Consider the following 25,281-nt stretch of genomic DNA (forward strand, 5'->3'; position numbering starts at 1 on the left):
TACAGTTTGCTAATAAAAAGGAACAAAGTGCTGATACATGCGGCACACGGATGAACCTCAGAAACGTTATACCAAGCGAACTAGACCAGATGCAAAAAATTATGTATAGCATGATATCATCTATTTGGAATGTCCAGAAAAGGTAAATTTATAGGAACAGAAAACAGTTTCTTAAGGCTGAGGGTGGGAGTAGGAATTAACTATATAAATGGGCAAGAGGGAACTTTGTGGGGGAATAGAAATAGAAATGTTCCAAAAGTGTATTGTAGTGATATTTGCACCCCTTGATAAATCTAAATTATTGAATTGTATACTTAAGATCAATGAATTTTATGATGACTAAATTATCTCTCCATAAAGGTACTTGTTTCTTTCCAAAACCATGTGCTCCACAGGGCCTGGCATTTCAGATGTGGGGGGCTGGGGAGGTTATGGCTGGGGAGCTCAGAGGCTGTGCAGGGCCAGCCTGCCAGTGCTTCTCAGGGTTTGCTTGCTATGGTCTCCTGTTTGGCTTTTCATGGTTGGGAAGCAGTGCCAAGCGTTTGGGCTCCTGCCTGTCCTTCGTAAGTCTGACCCGTGGGAGGCCCCTATCCTGAGCTGGTGCTAAGGCTGGAGTACAGTGAGGCGCTACCCCAGCCTGGTGGGCAGGAAAGTCTGGTCTTCCCCAGGCTTGGGATACCTACCGGGCTGCTCCTCTGCCAGCTGGTGCTCTCAGCGAGTCTGTTTCAGTGCCTGAGTCAAGCTCTCTCCGTGGGCATGTCTCTTGGGGGCCTAGCCCACAGATCAACCTCTACAAAGCTGCCTTTGTTGCACTGCACCCCAGGACCATGCAGAAGAACACTGCCGACTTGTGTCCATCTTCCTGATCAGAGTCTCAGTCCTAATTGACTTCATGCAGCCCAGATTCCCCGCCGCGATGCCTCGCTCGTGAACCGGTCAGTCCTCGCCTTCCAGCAGGTTCTGGCCGGCCCTGTGCTCTGCCTCTGCAGCCCAGGCAGTTCCTCCTGTCCCTGTCGTGCTGGGGGCTCCCAGATCCCAGCCCCATCTGTGCTGTGGCAGTGGGCAGCTGGGCCCAGAGATTCTCAGGCTGTTATCCAGCATCAGTGTTCTTCTCTGTCCTCTGACCACTTCCTCTTTAGGGAGAATGGGCAGAGAGCTCAGGGCCAGGGCGAGATGCCAGGAACGGAAACCCTCAGGCAGGGGAGGGACCCTCAGGACGGGGCCATGCTGGCTGCTGAGGCTGCGGTCACCAAGAGAAGGCCTGCCGAGTGACTGGGGCAGAATCTGGAGACCCTAGGGTTTTCAATGACTTTTTGCGAGAAGTTCATACAGAAGGAAAACCGGTCTCATCTTGAATGTGTGTTGTTCCTGAAGTCGGAAGTTGCCATCTCCTGGGAGGGTGGGCGCTGACTTCGGGGCTGGGAGGCTGTTGCTTTCCCATGGCTAAGTGCTCTTCCGGAGCAGAAGGCTGGGCCAGCGGAGCCTGTCAAGATTTCGCAGGATTGTAAATGGGCCTTCCCCGGGGACGACAGCTCCCCGACAGCAGCTTAGTGAGTAAGCACGGAACTGCCCCTAAAGGTCCCGGAAAGTCATATTTGAAATGAAATGCCACCACTTGCATAGGGATGTGGTGTGTCCCCACACCATGACACCTCTTCCGTGGATCCAGATGCCTTCCTTCCTGTAGGTCAAGTTCAAGAAAGTTGCCAAGAAGATGGACATGGACACCGAAAAGGCAATTCCCAGTAGATTTCCTGACCTGTTGCTTGACCTCTCCTTATGGGTTTGAGGCAATAAAGTATTTGCAAATGGGAGATATTGAAGTGGACAGCGTGTTCCCTGTGCCAGCGGCAGTTACGAGACCGAAGTAATCCAAGCCTTCTTCATGTTTTCTGGTTCCTACGCCTTCTCGTGGATAAGCAGGGGTGCAGACTATTTATATGTTGGATAAATTACAGGCACAGGCTTACTGTGGTTTGTGAGCTTAGTTTAAAGCATTTTCCGTTTTTTTTTCTGAACCATCAGAGGTTTTTTTTTTTTTTTTTTAAACACACCCCTATAGCTGAAGTATGGGATTTAATTAATAATTGATTTGTTCAGGATCTTAGCGTGAAGGCAGAAATGATTTCAGAACGAATGTGAACACGTCAATTCTAAGCTTAGATAGGTACCTACTTGCTTTATTTTCACAATATTGCAGAGCGGTAGTATTACAGAATTTGTTTCTTTTGTGAAAGGTAATCCACTGTGATGTTTAAAGATTCTGAGGCCAGGCTGCCTCAGTTCGAATCTAGACTCGGGTACTGATTGCTGTGTGACTTTGGCTAGTTGTTTGACCTCTCTGATGAAATGGGGGCAGAGATAGTCCTAACGCATAGTGGTGTTGGGAGGATTGAATGAGTTAGTCTGTAAAAAGTGCTTCCAGTGGTCCTGGTATTTGGTGAGCTTTATGCAAGTGGTTCTGTTATTATTCAGTCATCTTATGGGTGATTCTTCTATAGAGGACTTTTTATAAGGCCCGGAGGGCAGGGGTGGAATAACACACAGCCCATGCCCTTGAGGTCCACATTGAATGGGAGAACTAGAGAAGCAAAACCATGTGCTACCCACAAAGCTGACATGGGCACAGCAAAGAGGCCCTGCTAACTCCATCTTCCCGGTTGGTGGGTGGTAGGGAGGGCTTCCTGGAGATGATATTTGGGCCAAGTATTGAAAGAGGGGTAAGAGGGTTCCAGAAGAGAGTTGGGAGAGCACAGAGCACAGAATTGGGGAGAGAGGGGTACAGCGGGTAGGAGGCTGGGGGGCTGGCGGCACTTGGTCCACAGGAGTGTGGTTCCCTGGAGATTCCGGGCAGAGCACCAGGGAGTAGAGGCTGGAGGGGGAGGTCAGGGATGGGCACAGGGCTAAGCCTTGGCACACACCATCTTCATTCCTCACGGCATCGTGTGAGTGGGTGCTGTGATTGTCCCATTCTACAGATGAAAAGTGATGCACAAGGAGTGTGGATGGTGGTGAAGTCTTTGCTGGGCAGGGATGGGGCAGCGAGGGATGCCAGCCCGGGAAACTCAGACTTGCTTGTGAGGGCTTCCGTGCTGGCATTCGCTCAGATGAACAAGGAAGAGAAGCTCCAGAAAGTCAGGGCCGTGGAAGGAGAAGTGGGAAGGGTACAGCCACAGATGCTGGCCGCGGCTGCAGCTGCTCTCCATCCCCCTGACTTTGAAAGGTCAACGTGTTCTGGTCATAGGCACCAGTTCGCAAAAGTTCCAACCATTGTTGTTGTTGTTGTTTGGTTGGCTTTAGCCCACACACGTGCTAAACGCCTTCCCTGCTGGCCACGTTCACCGGAGCATGGAAGGTGGCGAGCGCAGGGATGGCAGACGCAGGTGATGTGTCTCCCGGTCCCCGTCCTGCATCCCCGACATCCTTGCTGCCCGTCTCATCCTCACCCCCTCTCCTGCCTCAGCTCTCTGGCTCAGTGCCCTTCCGTAACCCCCAGGCCGAGGCAGGCATGAGGAGGGCTGGCCCGTGAAGTGGACCCTAGTGGTTGTTCCTCACGTAATGTGAAGAACATTCCACCTGGATTTGGTGTCCACTGGAGCCATGCCACCCGGCAACTTGGTGACCTTGGGCCACTTGGCTTCTCTGGGAATTTTCACTCTTCACAAAATGGGTACAAATTTGCCTCTGTCCCTATCGCTCAGTGTCGCTCTGAGGATTCAAGGGGCTCTCAGTGGCTGTTGGGCTAATTCCTCGTAATGACTCACCGTGTGCCCTGCACCTCCACTTCTGAATACTTTATGGGATTTATTTCTAATCCTCATAAAACTCTGCAAGGCACAAATTAGTCTCCCCAGACTAAGAACAGGAATAAAACTGCCAACTATTAGATAAATAGCTAGTCCTCTGTACTATTTACGAACCTCTTGATTCCAGGTGACAGGAAAGCTAGCACAGATGCTATTACCCCGGAAGAGACTTGGCTGACTCATCTAACTAGGGATGCCGCGGTGGGTGGGCCTCGGGGAAGCTCTGTCTAGGAGACACGCTGTCATCATGGTGGTGGCTTCCATTCCCAGCCTGTCTCTGGGCAGTGCTGCCTCAAGGCTTGGCCTGTCCTCAGGCTCCCCTTGGGAAGAGAAAGGTGGTGGCAGGTGCATTCCCTTCTGGCCTAATGAAGGAGCTGTCTCCCTTCCTGACAGAAAACACAGTCACCCCTTAGGGCTAGGGGACCGGCCTGAACCAAGCACGGTGGCCAGAGGGAGCTGGGGTAGATCCCACCCAAACACATACCCTCAACCCTAGGAGTACAGGTGCTAGATCCTGGCCATATGCCCCCAGTGACCTCTCTCTGCCATTATTCTTATGACCCAAGACGAGAGAACCCTGCATGGAACCGCTAAATTTTAATGAAGCCCCTCCCGATCTCTCCAGTCTGTGTTCAGAGATTCTACATTCACAGACAAAAGCTGTGGCCTGTGGAGTGTGTACTCATGTTCACAAAGCTGGCAGGGACTGCAGAGGAACAGACTTAACAAAGAGGCCCCAGCATAGCCTCTCGGGCTGTGTAAAGCATTTACGATGAAAGGCCACGGAGGCTGTGGACAGGGAGACGCCTTGGCAACTCCGTCACAAAGGAACAGCTTTCCTCTGCTGTTGCTTGGAATGTGCACGCAAAGATGTCACAGAGGGGAAGCAGCAGAAGTAACGCACTGTGACCGCCGAGGGTCTGCCGGGCTCTGCGAAGGGCACCGGTTCTGGCTGGAGGCACAGAGAACTGTCATGTCTGGCTACCTACTCAAGGACTCCGAGAGGAGATTCCACAGTAATGATGATAACAATCCCGGTAAGGTAATATCAGGTGAGACCCATTACACATTCATGGCACACCAGACACGGTTCTAGGTTCTTGGCATGTATGAAATGCCGTTTATGAAAAAGAGTCATTTCAAGGAAGTCATGGGAGTGGGTGACACCCTTCGTCCATCTTGAGAGGGGAGTCCTACAACTTCCAAGCTGCTCCTGGCATGAGTAGTCCAGTGCCACGGGAGGCCTGCAGAGCACGTCCCAAAGCCTCAAGCGAGATGTCAGGAAATTTGCCCCATTGTACGAATCATTGGCCTTTCTCAGTGGCAGCCATCCTGGGGGTGGAGGACTGTAATCGCACTTCTCCCTATAGCTTATTGAGATATAACTGATCCTAACTGGTAATGACAGTGAGCTGCCGCTGCAGAGTTCCTCCTTCAAGACGGCGCACTTGGCGTTGTAGGGTGCAGGGTTAACAGGTGATGAGTGTGCTGCAGGGAATCTTGGCAAGGAGAGCTCAGAGCTGTTTGGCAAGGAGTTCATGGTCCTCTGGGGACCCTTCTCGGGCATCATCACTGTCAAAACTGAGCTCCGTGGGCAGGACGGAAGGAGACGCATGGACATTTCTGCAGATGCAATGATTTTCCAAAGACAGCGTGGAGCAAGAAGGGCTGCGGAGGAGACGGCTCTAAGCAGCAGGCCTGGGGGAATGTCGGCAGGATCTGAACAAGCGCGTCGTCCTCAGCCTCATTCCCGAAGGGCTTTCTGGGCTGGGTTCGTTTGACTGACAGATAACACTTGGCATCTCTGGCCATCCCACTTCAAACCACAGCAAATCCCTTTGCAGCATGTGACAGACTGCTGTGTGCCCAGGAACGAGGGCACCTGCTCATTCGACGGGAAACAAGATTAGACAGACCTCAAGGAAGCACGCTGATTCACAGTGGCTGTGCTGAGACGCAAAGATTGCCCTGCACCAAAGGAAACGCTTGGCATCTGGGGGGCTCGGGTCGGATGTATTAAAGCCCCTCGGCATGAATGGTTGGTTAGCCGCACCTCTGGTATGATCCCAGGGAGAGCCGGGCATTAGGGTGGGCACAGATGGTTGGGTGAGGACGCCTATGCCACAGGCACTGTGCTTCAGTATGAGGGTGCTTTGATCTCACATTTAGTTGTGGAGGCAAGATGTGGCTGGGTCTGTGAATCTTCGTTACAGTTATGTTCTTTGTTTGGGGGGGGGTTCACTTCCGTTTGTGCTGTTTTATTGTTTTTTTCTTCCCTATTCCCAAACACTTCAGAGGCACCAAATTTCCACATGGCCAGCCTACCCCCTCCCACCTCCATTTTGACAGCTGACATCACTTATTCCAGATTATTCCAGGTATAAGAACATGCTCCCCTCCTCCTCTGCCCAATCTCGGGCCACGATAATCCTTGGTCTTGGGCACCAGCCTCAGCTCCTGCCTCCAAGTGTCCAGCACTCAGGTTGGCCCCCACTTCCCCCCATTCAGGCAAGGCTTTAGCAGCTGTAACAGGCCCAGATTTAGTACAGACTTGGATGCAGTGGAATGCTGATCTCGCCTTTCAGTGCCTTCTCTTTAGGGAGCTGGTTTAAGCCCAGAGCAGCCATTGTGGATCTGGCTGGATCTACCCTCTTCCTGTCCTAGTTTTCTTATTCTCTGCTGTCTGGGGCTGGACCCAACGTCCTTGCTTCAGGGCCAGGGAGACAGGCCAACCTGGATCAGATCCCATGTCTCCTGCCTGGACTTCTCTGAGGCTTCATTTTCCCCATCGGGGAGTGTCCAGGACTGTGGATATCATGTACTTCTTGTGGTGCTTTGCACAGGCTAGAGGCAAATATCGCTCTTAATCATTTAAGTTCGGCAAAATATAGTTGCTCCCAGTGTGCTCAGGACCTAGAAAATCCAGGTGGCCTGCTGCCTCTGGTGTGTCGGGGCAGCTCCCACTGCTCAGGCTGCAGCTTCTTCCTCTTCCTTACCCGCCGGCTGTGTGCTGTGCTGGTTCTTAGCCGACACCGCTCTCTCTGTGGCAATAGGAGGGCGTGCTGGACCATCTCGAGAGGAAAGATTTTCTGATCGAAGTTTAATTTCTAACTCGTAGCCCTCCCCTCAGGGCCAAGACACGGTGCCAGGAGATACCCAGGGGGCAACTTTGTTCTCTTGCAGCAAACTGAGAAGCATTTCCCCCTGCACCACACACCAGGGTTGTAGGTCAGCACTACTAGCCCTTCTGATCTTCATGATAACCCTGTGTGATAGATGGCAAGTGTAGGTCTCCCCATTTTACAGATGGGCGGATGAGGCCCAGGAAGCGAGCGACTCATCCAAGGTCACCCCTCTAATCAGAGTGGAACCTGCTTTGGTGCGGACCCAACCCTCTTGTCCACTGCCCATTCACTAGCCCTAGACCCAACCACCATGTGTCACAGAGCAGACATGCCCCACGCATGTGGGAGGGAGACGCCCACGAGTGGTGGCCAGGCTGGAACCTTATACCTGTCACACGCGTGCCAGCCACAAGGCCCCGGGTGGAGCCAGAAAGGCAGCCCTGTTTTCCACAAATAGCCCTGCTTTCCAATCACACAGCTCTCTCATTTAGATGGAGTTTCCGGCCTCTTCTCTATCTTTTTGGGTTTGACTGGCTCCAACAACGCTCATTCCCCTTGTGTCAGAGACAAAACACAGTCTTGTTCCAATCTAAGATATAGAGTAACTTTCTGGTCAGTGAATCATAATGTGGAGTTTCTTTGTCAAAAATGTCTGCCAGTCTTGCTGGCTCAATGGGAAACATAATATTCTGTGAGCAAAATAATCTGTCATGTCGTGGGGGTGACTCATTGTATATGAATTCTCATTGTTGAAGTATGAATTAGAGCTAAATTTAGTTTAGTGCAGTTTTGCTGTTTTAAAGGAAAACGGTGATGACAAAGCAGATCTTTTTTAGCTTGCTGAGCGCCCTGGGCCTGAGACCACGCATCTATACAAACAATCGTCCCAAAACTTTCATTTTGTGTTGAAGAGCTAAAGAACAAAGTCCATGAAAAGGGGAGAGGAAGGAGAAATCCTTGATTCTGCAGCGTGTGAGATGCAGCTGGGGAGACCCATCCAAGCTCAGAGGCAACAGACAAAAGGAAAACACTGCATGATTTTAGCAAAAGAAACAAGTCACCGTGCATTTAACAAGAAACCACAATTCAAAGGGAACTGGGGGAAATGGTTGCAATAAATAACGTCAGACCGATGTGAAAGGTGCATGCAAAACCCGTAAGAAAAACTCAGAACCCTTGCAAATGACAGCAGATGTCCATACGGCATTTGTAAAAGCAGAAACACGCTGGAAATGCTCCTTCTCACTGGCAGTCAGAGAAAGGCGAGGGAAAGGGAGATCACAGTTTTCTTCATTAAGCGAGTAGTTTTTTAAAGCTGATAGACCTGGTGTTAAAAAGGCTGAAAACAAAAATACCCTCGTCCATTGACTGAGTGACTGCGAGGTAGGACGAACTTGTTGGAGATCCTTTGGACAGCAGGGAATTAGATACCCTTTCAAGTGGTCCTCCTCCATGAACTTGTAATCCCAGCTCTAAGACTCGAACCCAAAACAAAAGTCTAAGAGTGGAAAACCATGATGCACAAATACATGTTTGGCAATATCACTCATGCATCAAATATTACTTAGATGTCAGGGAATGGCTGAGGAAGCCATGGCATAGCCTCTCACCAGAGTATGAGGACGTAACAATCTGGAAAATAGAGATTAGGTAAAAAGAAGGGCATGAAATTGTAAGTACCGTTATGACAAAAAATACAATGTATACAAATCAAGGAAGAGTTGAAACTTAATGTCCACAGAAGAGCTTGGACGTGGTTATGGCAGTGTTATTCATAATGGCCCAAGCTTGGAAGCAACCAACATCTTCTATAGTAGGGGAATGTATAATGAAGCTGTGGTACATCCACATAGTGGAATATCATTCAGGGATAAAAAGAAATGAGCTCTTAAGCCATGAGAGGGCTTGGAGGAAACTTAAATGCCTGTTACTAAGTGAAAGAAGCCATTCTGAAAAGGCTACCTATTGTATGATTGCACCTGTGTAAGATTCCCGAGAAGGTAGAACTATGGAGACAGCAAATAGATCAGTGGTTGCCAGGGGATGGGGGGCAGGAGGGATGATGGGTAGAGCCCAGAGGGTTTTGGGGCAGTTCAGCTCTTTGGTCTGATACATTATGTGTTTGTCTAAACCAATGAAACTCACCCAAAGGGAGCCCTAATGCAAATTATGGACTTAGGGTGCTAATGATGTCTTGAGGTAGGTGCTTCAGTTATAACAAATGTCCCACCATGGTGGGGGATATTGATGATGAGGGAGGTTGCTCATGTTGGGGGGAGAGTGGGCGGGCATATGAAAAATCTCTACCTTTTGCTCCATTTAGCTGAGAACCTAAAACTTGTCTTAAAAAAAAAAATGAAGTCCATTAAAAAAAATAAACAAGAAAGAGGAAAAAGACTGGAAATATTTTAAAAGGCTGTGTTTTGGTTAGGATAGACTTATTTATTTTCCTTTTTCTCCATGCCTATAATTACCATTTGAAAACATGAACGTGCATTAATTTATAATGGAAAGAAAAAAATAAACACTTGAAGAGTTTAAAGCTATGAGATGAAGCTGTGCTTCCAGTTGCGTGTTTAAGCAATTCTGAGAGTTTGGGATCCCTTGTTTCTTCTTAGTGGTCAGCATTTTGTAAACGCACATTCCTTTGGCCTGTTTGTGAGTTTACGCAATTGACCCTGTACTCTAAACCTATGGCCAGTTGAAGTTTTAGTTCCCAGTAAAAATAAGCCGTCTTTGGGGAGTCTCAGCATGATCTGTATCCTTGGAATTTTTCCCACAATGCGTGAGTCAGTCTTTGTTCATTTTAAAAACCCTAGGAGTCTGTTAGAAGACCCTACATTCTCTGACATGTATGCAGATATTTATTTGTGTTTAATTTACTGTTTTGCAATGGTTATGTTTTTCAATGATTATACAAACACACGGTTTAATAGTTAAAATTAAAAAGTTAAATAATTGGGGCGCCTGGGTGGCCCAATGGATTAAGTGTCTGCCTTTGGCTCAGGTCATGATCCTGGGGTCCTGGGATTGAGTCCCACGTTGGGCTCTCTGTTCAGCAGAAAGCCTGCTTCACCCTCTCCTACTCCCCCTGCTTGTGCTCTCCCTCTGTCAAATAAATAAAATCTTAAAAAAAAAAGTTAAATAATTGACTAAAAATATATATGGTGATAATTCTTCCTGCCTGGTCTCCCATTGGCTTAGTTTCTCAGCATCCCCATTCTAAGGAACCACTATTTTATTTTGTTTTTAAAATTGTATTTATTTATTTATTATTTGAGAGAGAGAGAGAGCATGTGCGCAGGTGAATTGGGAGAGGGATGGAGGGAGTGGGAGAGGGGGAGGCAGAGAATCCCTAGCAGATGCTGTGCTGAGCATAGAGCCGGATGTGGGACTCTATCTCACGACTCTGAGATCATGACCTGAGCTGAAACCAACACTTGGATGCTTAACCACCCAGGCGCCCCGGGAACCACTATTTTAAAATTTCTTGTGACTGCTTCCAGAATTTCTCTATGCATATATATGCAAACAGTAATATGTATTTCTATTTTTCCCTATTTTCATACAAAAAGGGGCACATTTTATACATTGTCCAACACCCAGCCTTTCCACTTCGCAAAGTATCTTTCCTCATCAGCACATAAATAGCTTCTTACTCCGCTTTGCAGCTACAGAGAACCCTACATGTGTATTTGTGGACTCACATCATTTCCTTAGCCAGTCCCCTGCTGATGGACAGTTGGATTCTTTCTGATCCATTGCTATCAACAATAGCATCGTAAGGACGCATCTCACACGCACGTTTCATACACGTGCAAGGATATCCACAGAGTAAACTCCCGGAAGTGAAATTGCCGGGTCAGAGTATAAACGTCTGTAGTTCTGATTGCCAAATTCTTCTGATTGCCAAGTTCTTCTCCTTCGGGAAGGGTTTTCACTCGTACCAGCCATACTTCTGCGCGACCGATTCTCTACGTCCTTGGCAGAAGAGTGCTTTGCTTCTGATGTGACTATTGTCATTCTGATATGTGGAGAATGGAAGTGCAGTATGTTTTAATTTGACTTCCTTTCGTGAGGGAGCCCTGGTGTGTTTTCAGTGGTAAGAGCCTTTCCTCTCATGTGATAACTGTTACTGCCTTCCTTCATTTTGATTGTTAAGCAGTTGATCATAGTCTTACGGATTTCTAGAAATTCTTTATGTATTAGGGAGAGAGCCTCTCTTGGTAACCGCACCCACCTGGCTGGAGCGTGTGTCTCAGGACAAGAGTTTCTAGAAGGGGCCTTTGCTGGAGTCACTCCAATGCATTTGAGATAAGAGTGTTAGCCGGAAGCACATGGACTCCATCCCACATGTGGCACCAAGGCTTGCCATCAAGCTGGTCTGTGTAACTTTTGTCACTTTAGTACCTGCGTGTCCTTGTTTTTTTAACCCCCACTATAAGACTTATCAGTACCATCATTCTGGGTAACACATAGAAAGAACCTGATAGCACAGTGATTACACAGAGCCAGATAACTGAAAACACCCACAGCCCTCTTCAGGGTGAAGCCACTTACCCTCTCCTAAAGGTAAAGGTACAGTGGGAGAAGAAAGCATGGCCAATCTCGGGGGACCCTGGAGATTTCTGGATGCAGGTCCCAAGGTCCTTCCTCTCTTGCACAAGAGGGGCTCTGTGGATTGTGCACCACAAAAATACGTGCAAAGAATCTTGGTTTTAGGGTAGCTTAAGTGGAAGTTTCTGATAGTATCTTAATACCCTACTGGTGATGTGGCCAAGCCAGACTGTGTAACTGATGCAACTAGTAAGAACCGTCCATCTCTCCATCTGTAAGGGCAGACAAGCTGGCCCCAGATCTCCCCAGGGATCTTTGAACGTTAAACAGCACATCATAAATCACTAACTAGCTCATCTCGCCATCCTTATCTTAGCCACAAGTCAGAACTAGACCTCCCGACATCCCTGGGGATCTACCTAGAGTCCCAGTCCAGCTGTAAGAGAACTTCACCTTATGTAGGTACTCAGGAAGCACACAGAAATTACTGCTTCCTTTCCCTTTCCTTGGAACAAACCTGCTTTTGCCTTCACCAGGACTCTTTTCTTGTATAGCTCCGGGGAGACCGTGACCAGTGTGACCAGCTTGGCCCCACTGCAACCCAAGAAGGGCAAGAGGCAGAAGGAGAAGGCCGATGTTCCTCCTGCAGTCCCTGCCAAAGGTAGGAGGCCAGCCTACGGTTACCCATGTGCGAACCAGCACGACGGATCTAGAAGTGGGTCTGGGATTTGCAGTGGGATCGGGACAGGGTGAGTAGACAGATGGAGGACATCTGGTGGTGATATGGCCTGCAGAACCCCATCTTCATTTTGATAATCATTGAGCCCCATCACTGGAGTAGGGCTAGGGCTGGTGCACTGGCCCAGCATGGTGTTAGTGGGGAGTTGGGAGAGGGGATGTCAACACGCACAGATTGATTCCACAATGCATTTCACCTTCAACTACTAACATGCTCACACATAGTGGGGTGGGACAAAGGGGTATCAACATCTTCTTGGTTAATTCAAGGGAATGGAGCCTCTGATTTTTCTAAAGACGTAAGCCAGGTATGTAGTTTATTTTGTGTTTGTTCTGGGGATAAAATGATTCCAGTAGTAGTGTAGAGCAACATAGGCGAGGTTCCAATGTAGTTGGAAGTACTAAGACTGTCCCCTACGGATCCTTGGGGTCCTGTGCTGAAAGCCACTGGTGGTCAGGCTGAGCACATGTTGGGTGGACAGAGGGACTGGAAGGCCTGGGCATTCTGGGAGGCATGACCGAATGTAGATGTGGGGAGGGAAGGGGACAGAGAACCCTGCCGTAACGTCTCATTCAATCAGAGTGGTTAGTACCCTACCTTACAAAAGATGAAAGTGAGCCTCAGAGAGCTAAGTGGTAGAGCCTGTCTTGGAGATGAGGTCTGCCTGGATTTCAAGGTCAAGTTCAAATTCCAAAACATTGAAGTACTCATTACATGATATTGGGGGGAAGAGCCTTAGTTTTCTCCTCTGTTACATGGGGAAAATAAAGACCCACCTCCCTGGGGCACCTGGGTGGCTCAGTGGGTTAAGCCAATGCCTTCGGCTCAGGTCATGATCTCAGGGTCCTAGGATCAAGCCCTGCATCAGGCTCTCTGCTCAACAGGGAGCCTGCCTCCCCCTCTCTCTCTGCCTGCCTCTCTGCCTACTTGTGATCTCTCTCTCTGTCAAAAAAAAAAAAAAAAAGACCCACCTCCCTGATGACCTCTGAAGGTTGTTGTCAAGGTCACAGCTTTAATTGTAAGTGTGTAGTTTGGATGAAGCCCCAGGGAAGTTTCTGGCCTCAGGCTTAACCAAACATACCTGGTTCTCACCTGTACGCCTCACCTCTTGGTAGCTGGCAGTGTTTTATGCCAACTTGTTTCATTGACCTTGCTGGTGGGAGAGGATGACACGTCCAAAGATTCGGGGAGGCTTGCTCTCCATGGAGGGGCACCCAGTGGTACCTAGATCAGAAACCAAACTTCTTCCATGGGGGCAGGAAAGGGACCATGAGTCTCCACAGAGTATGTCTGTGATGCTCGTGTTATGTGGGTGTTGGGAATCCTGGAGGAAATCCAAGCTAAACCCTTGACATGCTTCCACAGCTCCCATAGCTGCCACATTCCATAAACCGAAGCTGCTGAAACCACAGAGGAAAGTCGCCCTGGTGAGTAACCGTAGTCGGTGTTGTTACTGTCCCCTTAAGCCTTAAACACACTTGAGGTCCAAGTAGTACCTTGACTGACTCAAAATATGCTGAAATTTCTCAGTGCTTTGGTCCCCAAGCAAAGACGTTCTCTCTTCTTGGGTCAGCTTTTGAGCTGTCTTTTCTCCACATCTTGTTCCCAGAGTGGCTTTTTAAAAATCCAAGGAGAACCATGTTCCATTATAAATGCTATTTTTCAAAAAGAAGGGGGGAAAAGAAACGCCACACTCCGGAAGATATAAATAGGATATGAACCTGTTTATACAAATTTCCCTGATAACCACTCTAAAGAGACTGCTGAAGAACCTTCCAGAAAATATGCCGTAGCAATTTATTTTGAAATAACTGTAGATTTACCGAAGAGTTGTAAAGACACGGCAAGTTCCTGTCTGCCTTTCATCCAGCGTCTCCTAGGGTTAGCCTCTCACATAGCCCTGGTGTCTTTGTCAAAAGTGAGGTTACCATTAGCACATTGCTGCTAGCCACTCTCCAGACTCTGGCCAGATTTCAGCAGTTTTTCCACCCATGTTCTTCTCCTGTTCCAGGATCCAGTCCAAGATGTCACATAGCTCTTAGTTGTCATGCGTCCTCGGTCTCCTCCAGTCTGTGACATTCCCTTGCCTTTCTTTTTCTTTTGTGGCCCTGACACTTCTGAGGAGAAGCAGCCAGTTATTATTATTTTTTTTATAGTGTCCCTTAATTTGGCTTTCTCTGAGGTTTTCTGATGAGCAGAGATGAGGTTCCGGATTTTGGAGAAGAATACAGAGGTGACACTTCCTCCTCATGGCCTATTTTTGGGGATGCATGATGTCAATATGTCTTATTAATGGTGACGTTAATCACAGTCGCTTGGTTAGGCTGGTGTTTGCCAGACTTCCTCCGTACAGAATTCCTGTTTTCCCCTTTCTATACCTGTTAGGTGGAAGCCAGTCACTAGGGGCACCTGGGTGGCTCTGTTGGTTAAGTGTCTGCCTTTATTCAGCTCAGGGCCTGATCCCAGGGTCCCTGGATCGAGTCCTGCATCGGGCTCATTGCTCAGTGACGCGCCTCCTTCTCCTTCTGCCTGCTGCTCCCTCTTCTCCTGTTCAATCTCTCTCCCTCTCTCTGACAAAGTCTAAAAAAAAAAAAAAAAAAAGCCATCACTAAGTCCAGTTCACACTCTGAGGGAGGGGAGAAGCTCCCTATCCTGAAGGAGGAGTATTAAACAATTTGTGGACATCTGTTAACCACCGCAGTAATTAATAGATATTTTGGGGGAGATATGTCTCTAAGTAAATATCTTGTTTTTCCTCGAACTTCTTAGCATTCATCAATGGATTTTGCCTGTAGCAGTTATTACTATGGTGTATTAATGGGCGTTTTCCTTAATCCTTCTGTATTTACTACTTGAAATTCTTCTATAAGAAAGAGCAGGACACCTTCCCTTGTTTATTTACACTAATCTGTATTGGTATGCGTGCATAGATATGAAAAACTTTAAGTCTCTAATTGTTATTTATTTTGTTGCTACCATTGCTTAGTGGTTGTATATGTGTGTGTGAGAGAAAGGCAGAGAGAGATGGACAGGCAGAGAGGGAGGGACAGAGAGACAGACTGAGAGGGAGCGATATTGGAAGCTCTATTCTAAAATGTGGATGTACTGGGAAAGGCTGAGATAACCTTGAAGGAAAAGAACAAAGTGGAGCATTTATATGCCAGTTCTCAAGATTCACCTTAAAGGCACAATAATTGATAAACTGTGGTATTAGCAGAGAGATAGATAAATAGAGCAAAAGAATAGAATAAAGAGCCCCAAAGAGATCTACGTATGTATTGTCACTTGATTTATGATAGAAGTGATATTACAAGGGATAATTTTCAGTATAGGGTGGCGGGTCTGTTGGATATCCATTTGAGAAACAAGGATCCATTACTCCTGCTTTACACCGTAGACAAAAATTAGAGAAGGATCATAGACTTAAATAGGAAAGGTAAATAAATACAAAGCTTCCTAAAGATTGTGTATCTTTCCAACCTCAGCACAGGCAAAGACTTTTTAAAACAAGACTCACTAAGTACCGAGCGGAAAGGAAAAGATTTAAAAATTTGGGTTACCTTAAAATTTAGAATGTTGATTGTTGGGGCGCCTGGGTGGCTGGGTGGGGTGAGCATCCAGCTCTTGATTTCTGCTCTGGCTGTGATCTCGGGGTCGTGGGATGGAGCCCCCTTCGGACTCTGTACTCAGTGCGGAGTTGCCTTGAGATTTTCTGTCTTCCTCTGCCTCTGCCCCTTGCCCTGTTCTCTCTCTCCTTCTCTAAAAATAAAAATCAATAAATAAATCAACATTAAAATTTAGAATGTCGATTGTGATTGAAAGGCACCAAGAAAAAATGCAAACGCAAACCACAGGTTGGAGGAGCATGACGGCGTGCATGCATCTAACAAAGGATTCTTACCTAGAATGTCTGCGCACCCACATATCAATAGGAAATAAAAGGACAACTCTACAAAAAAACTAAATAAATAAGCAGAAGTCTTCAACATGCACATCACAGAAGGAGATACACCAGGAGTAAGCACATGAAAAATATTTAACCTCATTGGCATCATGGCAATGCAAGCTAAAGAGCATAAAGTTTACATTTAGGAGGATGGCTAAAATGAAATGCTTGTTTCTTTTCTTTTCTTTCTTTTTTTTGCCTGTCTTTCTCAACCCATTGGGAATTTGGGCATGTATCCAGTTTTATCTGTTTGTCAGATTCTCTTTATGTTACTTTATGTTTCATATTTCAATAATTATTCCTTGCCAATTTTGTTAAACTTCATCCCTACGTCCTAAACAGTTATTTGAACTACACATTTACTAGTTTTATTACTATTCTTTCTTGAATCTAACGTCTTCCCCCCAAATATCTTTATTGGCCTTTATATTTGAGCAATTTGCTTGGGAATGGAATTCTGGTTTTATAAAATTTTTCCAGTCTGTTCTGGGAAATATGCTGAGCCCCTCATGTGCATTTCCATTTACTTCCCATATTGCTCAGTGTAAATGCCAAATTCCATACTGTGGCCTATAATGCCCTATATCCATACAAGCCACATATGTCATTAATTTTTTAGTAGCCCCATTAAAGATGTAAAAAGAAACAGGTGAAACCAATTTTAATAATATGGTTTATTTAACCCAAATAGCAAACAGATTATCATTTAAACATATAATCTATACAAAAATTATTAATGAAATATTTTACATGCTTTTTGTTCTCCAAAGCCTTCAAAATCCAGTGTATATTTTATCCCTACTGCATATCTCGTTTCAGAGTCACGTTTTCAGGGCTTAAAAGCCACATTTGACTAGTGGCTACCACACTGGAAAGCTCAGCCGTATATGGTCCAGCTCTCATTACCTCTTGGACATCATTTTTGCCACTGTCTCCCTTCTTTGTTCCCCTCTGGCCACCCTGGCCTCCTTGCTGGTCCTTAAACATACCAAGCATGTTCTGGAAGGGCCTTTGCACCAGGTGTTCACTCTGCCTGGACCATTCTCCCTAGGTTGTGCTTGCGGCCTGTCACTCACCCCGTAAGGTCTCTACGCAGACGTCACCTTGATGGAGAAACTTTCCCGAAATCCTACATAGAACACTGCTCACCCGCTGATGGCAGTCCCCATGACAGGCACCCGACGTATTCTGTATTTATCTGTTAACTGCCTCTCCCTTCTACCAGAATGCACAGCCCATCCAGGCAGGGAACTTGTCTTCTCTGGTCGCCGCGATGTCCTCCGTGCCCAGAGCAGGGAGGGAGACGTGTTAATGATGGCACACCTGCTCCAAGGAGTAGGTTCTGTCATTCTGCTTTTACAGATGGGCAGAGTGAGATGCAAAGTCAGTGAGGTGCAAGATAGAACCCAAGGTCATGCAGACTAGCACATGCTCCTAAGGTTTTAACCAGCTCGTTTGGATTCTTGCCTCAGAGTGGAGCCTGGGTCTGGCGGTTCTCTGGGTGTGGTTTGGACCTACTGTCCTGTTTCAGGCTCGACCCTGCCCTTGCTGCTTTGCACCCATGTTTCCTGCTGTTTTACCAGAGAGGCTGGTTCACCTGTTTTCCAAAGAGAGGCTTCTTTTGCCTGTAGTGGATTGTGGGTTTCAATGGACTTTTCATTCCCTTTGATTCCATCTGGTTCAGATCATCAAAAATTCCTCAGCAGTTCTGCTCTATTGACTACCCCGATCCTGTCCTCTAAAGCAGCTGGAGAATCTTTGCTGGTTTTAATAGATCTCTGGTCATTCAGTGGGCTTTTGGAAGCTCAGTGGGGCACAAAGGCTAAACCTAGCAACTTTTCTCACTTCCTCAACTGTGTATCCCTGCACATCTGTGTGAGTAAGTGTCTGTCTTTCTCAGATCTTTTCTTCTTCTTCTGATATTCATCAACAACCTCAAGAAAGGATCTGCCTTGTAAATTTACCCACCGTACTTTGTCTCTAAGTTGCTCAGGAGCTGTTGCTTCTAATCCAAAATTTTAGCCCCGGTAATAGCAGAAACAGCTATTTACTGACACTCTGTGGATCTGAGAGAGAGAGCCAAAAAGTGCTTTTTGCATGTTGTTGTGGTTAATCCTCACAATAAGGTGCCCTCTCCCGATCTCCGGTTTTGCATGTGAGGACACACACTCTGTTTAAGAAAAGCAAGTTCCTACAACTCACAGGAGTAGCAATCCACTTCCGTGAAGACGGTGCTGCTGCCTCGGTGGACGGCCCCTTGGCAGTGTCGCCGATCCTAAATGGACAATTTCTCTAGTCCACAGCCTGGGCAGGGGGCATCTCTCATTTATCCATTAAACAAAAATCAGCTATGCACTTTTCGGGGACAGAATGCTTCATTAAGCACTTTGGGACCACCAGTAAACAGATTGGAGGCAACAGCGTTTTTAAACATGACTCTGGTCTTAGTCACAAGTCTTAGTTGCTGAGTTTTGTTTGCGTGTGCGTTCAAGCTGGTGTGCCCCTCTCGGGGCTGATGCAACCTAGGTCATTCTTCGTCTTTATGGACAGTAAGTTGGGGCAGTTACATGTGTTTCAGAGGGGATCTTTTTTTTTAATGGAAGTATCTCCAATAAGAGCTCCTGAGTGCCAAATTATATGTGGATCGTTTATGAGGTGAAAAGACCTAAAATTTTCCATATCAGAATTTTCCAAAAATGAGACCATTTGGAAACCAGTTTCTATCCACAATAATAGACAATAAAGAAAAGAGCTGACTTTGAACGGTACTCTGTCTGACCAGCAGTTTAGAGTCAAAAATACCAGGCCTAGCATATGCAGGTTTTAGTTAATATTAAGATTTATTTTCCCGGGGAGCGGGGCAACATTGACCTTCGTCTCAATTGGGTCGATATTAAGCTCTCAGATCAATAAGTCTTGATGGGAGCTGAAACTAAAGTTGATAGATACTTGTTGACTCACAGAGGCCTTGTGGGTGTTTTTGGAAATAACTTGGAGACATTTCTTTTTCGGGGCCTGGTAGTAGTTGGGGCGTTTTTTTTGGTCGCTGTTCCCTTTTGCCACCATCTATGTAAAACGGTGCTTCCTGGAGTGGTTATGGGCTGCAGAGCCCCCCAGCTCTCTTTCCAGAGGGACGTTAGCACACACTCACCCCGAGAAGACATGCTGCCTGCTGCCTCCGGCGACTCCTGGACAAGAAAGGAGAACCTGTATTTACTGAGCACCTACTATGTGCCGGCTACTCTGTGAGGAGCTCACAGTCTCTGTCTCACTCATGTTAAGTGCCCACATGAGCTCCTGGTGGGAACCTCCGGACGCCGGTGGGCAAAAATGGCCAATGCCTTTCCTTGTGTTTTCACCCTCAAAGCATGAAAGTGGGAATCTTTCTGTATGTTTTCAAGACAACGTGACATTTTGCAGAAAGTATGGATGCCAGAGCCTGATAGTGGTTGGAAAGTCTAAAAGGTAGGATTCAAGAAGGAAACAAAGAGATAAGGAAGGTATTTTAGGCATTTTATAATCAGGATACCAAAACTAATCCTCCTCTTTTTTTAATAAAGCAAACCCAGCAGCCAGCTTTTGAGGTGACCTCGTCTGAGAGGGAGGCTGTGTGCGATAATGCAGGGTCTCTCTGACTGACCGTGGGATCAGTTGTTTCTTAACCCTAAACACTGACCATGAGGCATTGTTCTTACATCAGAGGTTCTTCGTCCTTTTGGGGACAAGGGGAGTACTCTCAAAACCCTCCAAATGTGTAGTTCTCCTTTCAGTTGGGGGAGAGGGATTGGCACTGGCTCAAGACCCCCTGAAGCCTTCTGGCGACCCCTGCCCCCAGAGCCCCCCGGTACACAGATACTTCCAGGAAAACCTGTCCTGGCTCCCTGGTTTCTGAAGAAACAGAGAAAGCCAGAAGTGCTCTTGACGGATTTTTATTGCGCCGGGTCAGTTACTGACTTGGAGGCCATGAGGAGGAAGAGGAAACCATTTCGGTGATATGGAGGCAAGAGCTCAGTGCTTCACGGATAGCCACGGAAGGATGGATCTGGGGGGAGGGTGGTCAGCACCCCAGAATGAACCACAAGAGAAGAGAACGAGGTCCTTCGGGCTCAGCGGACTTCATACGCTCCTACCTCCGAGCCTGCACCCTCCTCGCTGAGGTCGGCTCCGTGCCTCACCCCTGCGCCTCTGCAATGAAGGCACTGGGATAGCACTCAGGAGCTGGAAGGCTCGGGCCACCTCTCTTCTCTGAGAAAGAAATGACCCGTTGTGAGCAGAAGACTGAAGCCACAGAGAAATCAGGCACATCACGGCTTCCTTCTCACACATTCCCCTGAGGGTCTCCTGTATCCTGCCTGTCCCGCTGAGATCCATCCTCCACGCTGCTGCCTAGAGATCCTTCTCGACCACAGCTCCAACCATGTCATCGCCCTGTTGAAAATGCTCTCGGGGCTCCCCCTTGCTTCCAGGATGAAGCGTGGCTTCCCGTGCCTGCTGTCTCCCGCTGGCCCCACCGGCTCTGTCCCGCACCACTCACTTCTGCGCTCTCACCACCTTCTTGTGGAGCCCTTCTGCCCCCAGAGTCCCACTTACCCCCTGCCTGGAGAACATCAGTGACGCCCCTGCATGCCAGGGAGCTCCCCATCACCCACCCTCGTGGCACTTTTCAGTGAAACTGTCATTTCTGACCCTTCGAGGCATCAGCATCCTTGTCCCTGGAGGTAAACCTGGGTTCTCTGTCACCAGCCCAGCTGACTGCTTTGCTTCCTGGCGGTGGCCCTGCCCCAGGTGGTTAGGCTGCTTCTCCTCCTCCACCTCTCCGGGATGTTGGCTGTCTCTGGGCTGCTCTTCTTCTTGAACAGATGGCCCGGGAGAGTCAACACCCACACAGGTGCAGCCGCCATGTGGCAGCTCGCCTCTTCCCTCATTTGGGTCTTCAAGGAGGTGCCAGACAGGTCCTTCTGACTGTTTACGGTACAATCCCTTGGAGGCTCCACCTGCTCCCCCAAATTCACTACAGCGCACACGGGACTCATTACCTGCCCCCAGCCCTGCTCCACCTGGATATGCCTGCCCCCAGGAATGGCTGTCCCGTCCAGAATCTAGGTGCCTTTGCCCCCCCTGCCCCCACCATGTGTGATGGTGAGAGCTGCTTCTTAGTATGCCCAGGCTTGTCCCTGTCTCCCTACTCATTGCCGTAACTGGCTCACATGCCCACTGTCTCCCCATCCGTCTGACCTCAGGACCTCTCCGTGGGGCCCCCACAGCACCTGACCTGTATTTTAGCACTTCCCACACCACTCTGAAGCTGCCCAATTTTACTTTCTCCTCCACTAGCATCATGTGGCTCCTTTTACAAAGTGATTTCTGCACTTCTCACACTATTCTCCACACTGTGGACACCTTAGATGGCGGAGACAGGATGGGCTGCTTTTTTTTTTAAATTGTGCTCAAATGCACATGACATAAAATTCACCTTAACCATTTTTAAGTGTATAGTTAAGTAGTGTTAAGTGTCTCCACATTGCTGTGCAGACCATCTCCAGAACTCTTTTCATCTTGCAAAGCTCTGTACTCATTAAATAACACTCACTCTCCCCTGGTTCCTGGAACCTATCCTTCTTCTCTCTGTCCTTATAAATTTGGCGTCTCTAGGTACCTCGTGCAAGTGGAATCACATAGTCTTTTTTTTCTCTTTTTGAGATCACGTTTCTCTTTTTGTGACTGGCTGATCTCACTTAGCATAACACCGTCAAGGACCATTCATGTTGCAACATGTGTCAGAATTTCTTTCTTTTTGTGTTTTTAGTAAGGTTGAATAATATTTCCTTGAATGTATATACCACAGTTTGCCTATCCACTCCTCTGTCCATAAGCATTTGAGTGGCTTGTACCTGTTTGCTATTGTGAATAACGTTGCTGTGAACGTGAATGTACCAATACATTTCTGAGTTCTTGATTTCAGTTCTTTTGGATACGTACCTAGAAGTAGAGTTGCCGAGTCATATGGTAATTATATTTTTAATTTTTTGAGGAACTGCCCTACTGGTTTCCACAGCAGCTGTGCCATTTTATATTCCCACCAACAGTGCACAAGGATTCAATTTTTCTACATCTTTGCCAACACTCCTATCTTCCGTTTATTGGGGGATGTTGTTATTGTTGTTGTTGTTTTGGTAGTAGCCATTTTAGTGGGTGTGGGATGGTATCTCATGGTGGTTTTCTTTAATACTTCCCTGACAATTAGTGATGTTGAACATCTTTTTGTCTTCTTTTTGGCCATTTGTATATCTTCTTTGGGGAAATGTCTGTTTGAGTCAGTCCCCTGTTTTTTTTTTTTTTTTTAAGCCAAGTTGTTTGTTTTGACGTTGTTGTTGAGTTGTAGAAGCTCTTTATATATTCTAGATATTAATCTCTTAACAGATATATAATTTGCAAATATTTTCATCCATTCTGTAGATTGCCTTTTCCCTCTCTTGATTATGTTCTTTGATGCACAGGAGTTTTAAGTTAGCACTAGTTTCAAAATCATCAAGGGCTTGTCCTCCTCACCACTGTGTCCCCAGTAGAGGAGCTGGAGCTTGTAGAATGTGTGTGGAATGAATGAACGATTGAGGACAAAGATCTGTGATTGTAGCTCTGAGTCCTCACTGCCCGAAGTGTAGTCTATGGCCTAGCAGCCCGGGCATCACCTGGAAGCTAGCTGAAAAAGTTGAAACTCGCACTCCACCATAGACCTACTGAATGAGAATCTGCAGTTCTACAAGATCCCAGGTGAATCTGACGAACATGAAGGTTTGAAAGCGTGGCTCTGAATAACTGTCAAACTCAGTAGCAGCTCTGGTTGGGTCACGGCCAGTAAGACAGAGTCTGTCACATCTGGACTGATTTTATATTTTAGTAAAGAGTTCAGCCCACTGGGTGGGTTTTCTTCTTTATCAACAGAGAGAAAATTAAATGCGAGAATCTGCTTCTAAAGGGTATGGTGAGATTCCTTCATTCCTGAGGACCTTTCCTGGACAGCTTATCCCTGCGTCAGCTGGGGGTAGCTCTGCCCTGTGATCTCCTAGGGCCTCTCACAGGCAGAACGTTCTGACACGCAGAGAGAGTGTGACCGAGACCTGCCCGCCTGGGGTTCCCTCGAGCTCACCATCTGCAGTACACCTGCCTCCTCTCACGGATTCTGAAAGATCACAGCACTCCCAGCGGCCACAGAGGTTGTGGTTCATTCCATCAGAGCTGAGAGGGAAACTGTCTGAAGAACAGCCTTCCACTAAGTGGTCAGCCCAGGACCCAGATGCCTCACCTTGTCCCACGGTTTCCTGGTCTCAGGAAAGAAGCCCCTTTTCCCGGCCCCGTTTCACTATCGAGAACATCCTGCCAAGACCAGAAAGAGTTTCTCTCTGATCCGTAGCAGAACAGGGCTTGGAGGCACATTAGGCACCAGTGATAAAATTCTGAGAGGATTTTAATAATAACCCAAATCCCAGCAAAATTATTTCCAGAGGACACGCATTTCAGGTTTCTTGAAGGATGTTTATAATAAGCCGGAGAATTTCTCTTGTTGTCGTTAATGGGCTAGAACTGGTTTCAGTTAAATTTTACATGAAAAGGATATATTAACCTGCATAAAATATGTTCATAATCTCGATTTAAAATTAAAAAGAAGAAAAAAACCCACAACCACATGTACAATATATTGCCCCAAGTAAAAGCCTTGGGAAAAAAACAAAAACTTTGCTGGTACCACGCTAGTACCATTTTTACAGAGATAAAAATTCTATGCTCCCCTCGGTACACATGCATATCCCATTATTGTCACGGGGAGTTATGTATGTTGACTGGAGGGAAGAATAGATGCTGAGCTTCGGAAGGGATGAGAGGAAGGAAACAGAAGTCATTTGGTTTCATGGGTTTGCTCCAGTCCGGAGAGAGCAGGCCGTGGGGCCCGTGGTAAGCACAAGGCAGTCCTCAGGGAGGTGAAGCAGGCCCCCCACCGGCCCCAAGTGGAGGTGGAATCTGATTAGTCTCCTGTTAGGGACCGTCAACTCTGTCACAGGGATGTCACCTCCCAGGCCCTCTGCAGCCTGGCGCTGACCAGAGACAGACACCTGGCTGGATGCTTCTCAGCTGTGTCAGAGGCCAGTGGAGATCGCTGGAGGCTCTGATTTTATTCACGATGGGCCAAGCGACGCTCTTCCTCTCCAGGAAGACTGGTAGCACCTTAAGCACTTGTGAGGAACCCCCTTTTGGGAGACGGTGGGGATCCTACTCCGTGAGCGCTGTAGGTGGAGCCCGCCTCAACCGTCTGAGGAGGATAATGGGACCTTGTTCTCTGAGGAGGAAGGTGACTCGGGACTGACCGCCTCAGGACTGTGCTCCCTGTTTACTGTGTCATTCGGCGGTCCTGTCACGTTGCAGGCTTCCACATACCTGTTCATTCCTCACACATTTATTGAGTGCCGGCAGGCAGTGTGCGAGGAGCTGTGGGGACAGGTGCATGAGCCTTAGAACAGGGGAACAGGTGGCAGGGAAGGAAGCTGGGCTAGAGGTTGACCGAGGCCAGGGGGAGGCCTGAAGTTCCTGCAGGTGGCCCCACTGTGTGGCACAGGCCCATCCTGCTCCTGGGGGTCCTGGAGAGGCCCACTCTGGGAAGGCCCAGCCCTGTGTGTCTGCAGGGACCGTCCCTTCAGAGCGGTGGCTTGTTTAACTGTTCAGCTCAGCTGATTTGCTGCTTTTATTGGGCACTTCGTTGTTGGGATCATTACACTGCTGGGAAATGTTTTTTAAACTTTTTTACTCTATTTTATTTTTGTAATCTCGTGGAACAATATCATTTGTACTCACATCTGATTTTTTTTATTGAAAAAGCTGATTTCATTTAAAACCTCAGTTTTGAGTGCAAAACATTTCAGAATTGTTATTGAAAGACTTTTTCAATCTCAAATAGAGAATACTAGAAAAAAAGTGCCATTTTGGAAAAAAAGAAAAGAAAGGAAAAAAAATCACTGTATTTGTGACATCAAACTAAGTATTCAGAATATCCGGAAGGAAATCTGGATTTGAAATTCTGAGTTCCTGAAGAACTAATGGAGCACTGATGGGATTTTA

At 47.3% G+C, this 25,281-nt stretch overlaps 1 protein-coding gene across 2 annotated transcripts in view; it reads left to right on the forward strand.

Annotated features, from left to right (window-relative positions):
* VSTM4 (V-set and transmembrane domain containing 4) overlaps positions 1 to 25,281 on the forward strand; it is a 96,802-nt gene that overhangs the window by 53,816 nt on the left and 17,705 nt on the right. For both annotated transcript variants that reach the window (XR_013967934.1, XM_080823196.1), the window contains exons 6-7: positions 12,043 to 12,149; positions 13,593 to 13,654. Coding sequence is in view for 1 of the 2 variants with exons in the window: in XM_080823196.1 (XP_080679322.1) it covers positions 12,043 to 12,149; positions 13,593 to 13,654 (169 nt within the window). In the remaining variant the exon portion in view is untranslated. The remainder of the gene's footprint in view (positions 1 to 12,042; positions 12,150 to 13,592; positions 13,655 to 25,281) is intronic.

The sequence above is a fragment of the Martes martes genome (assembly GCF_963455335.1).
Source record: "Martes martes genome assembly, chromosome: 14".
NCBI lineage: Eukaryota > Metazoa > Chordata > Mammalia > Carnivora > Mustelidae > Martes > Martes martes.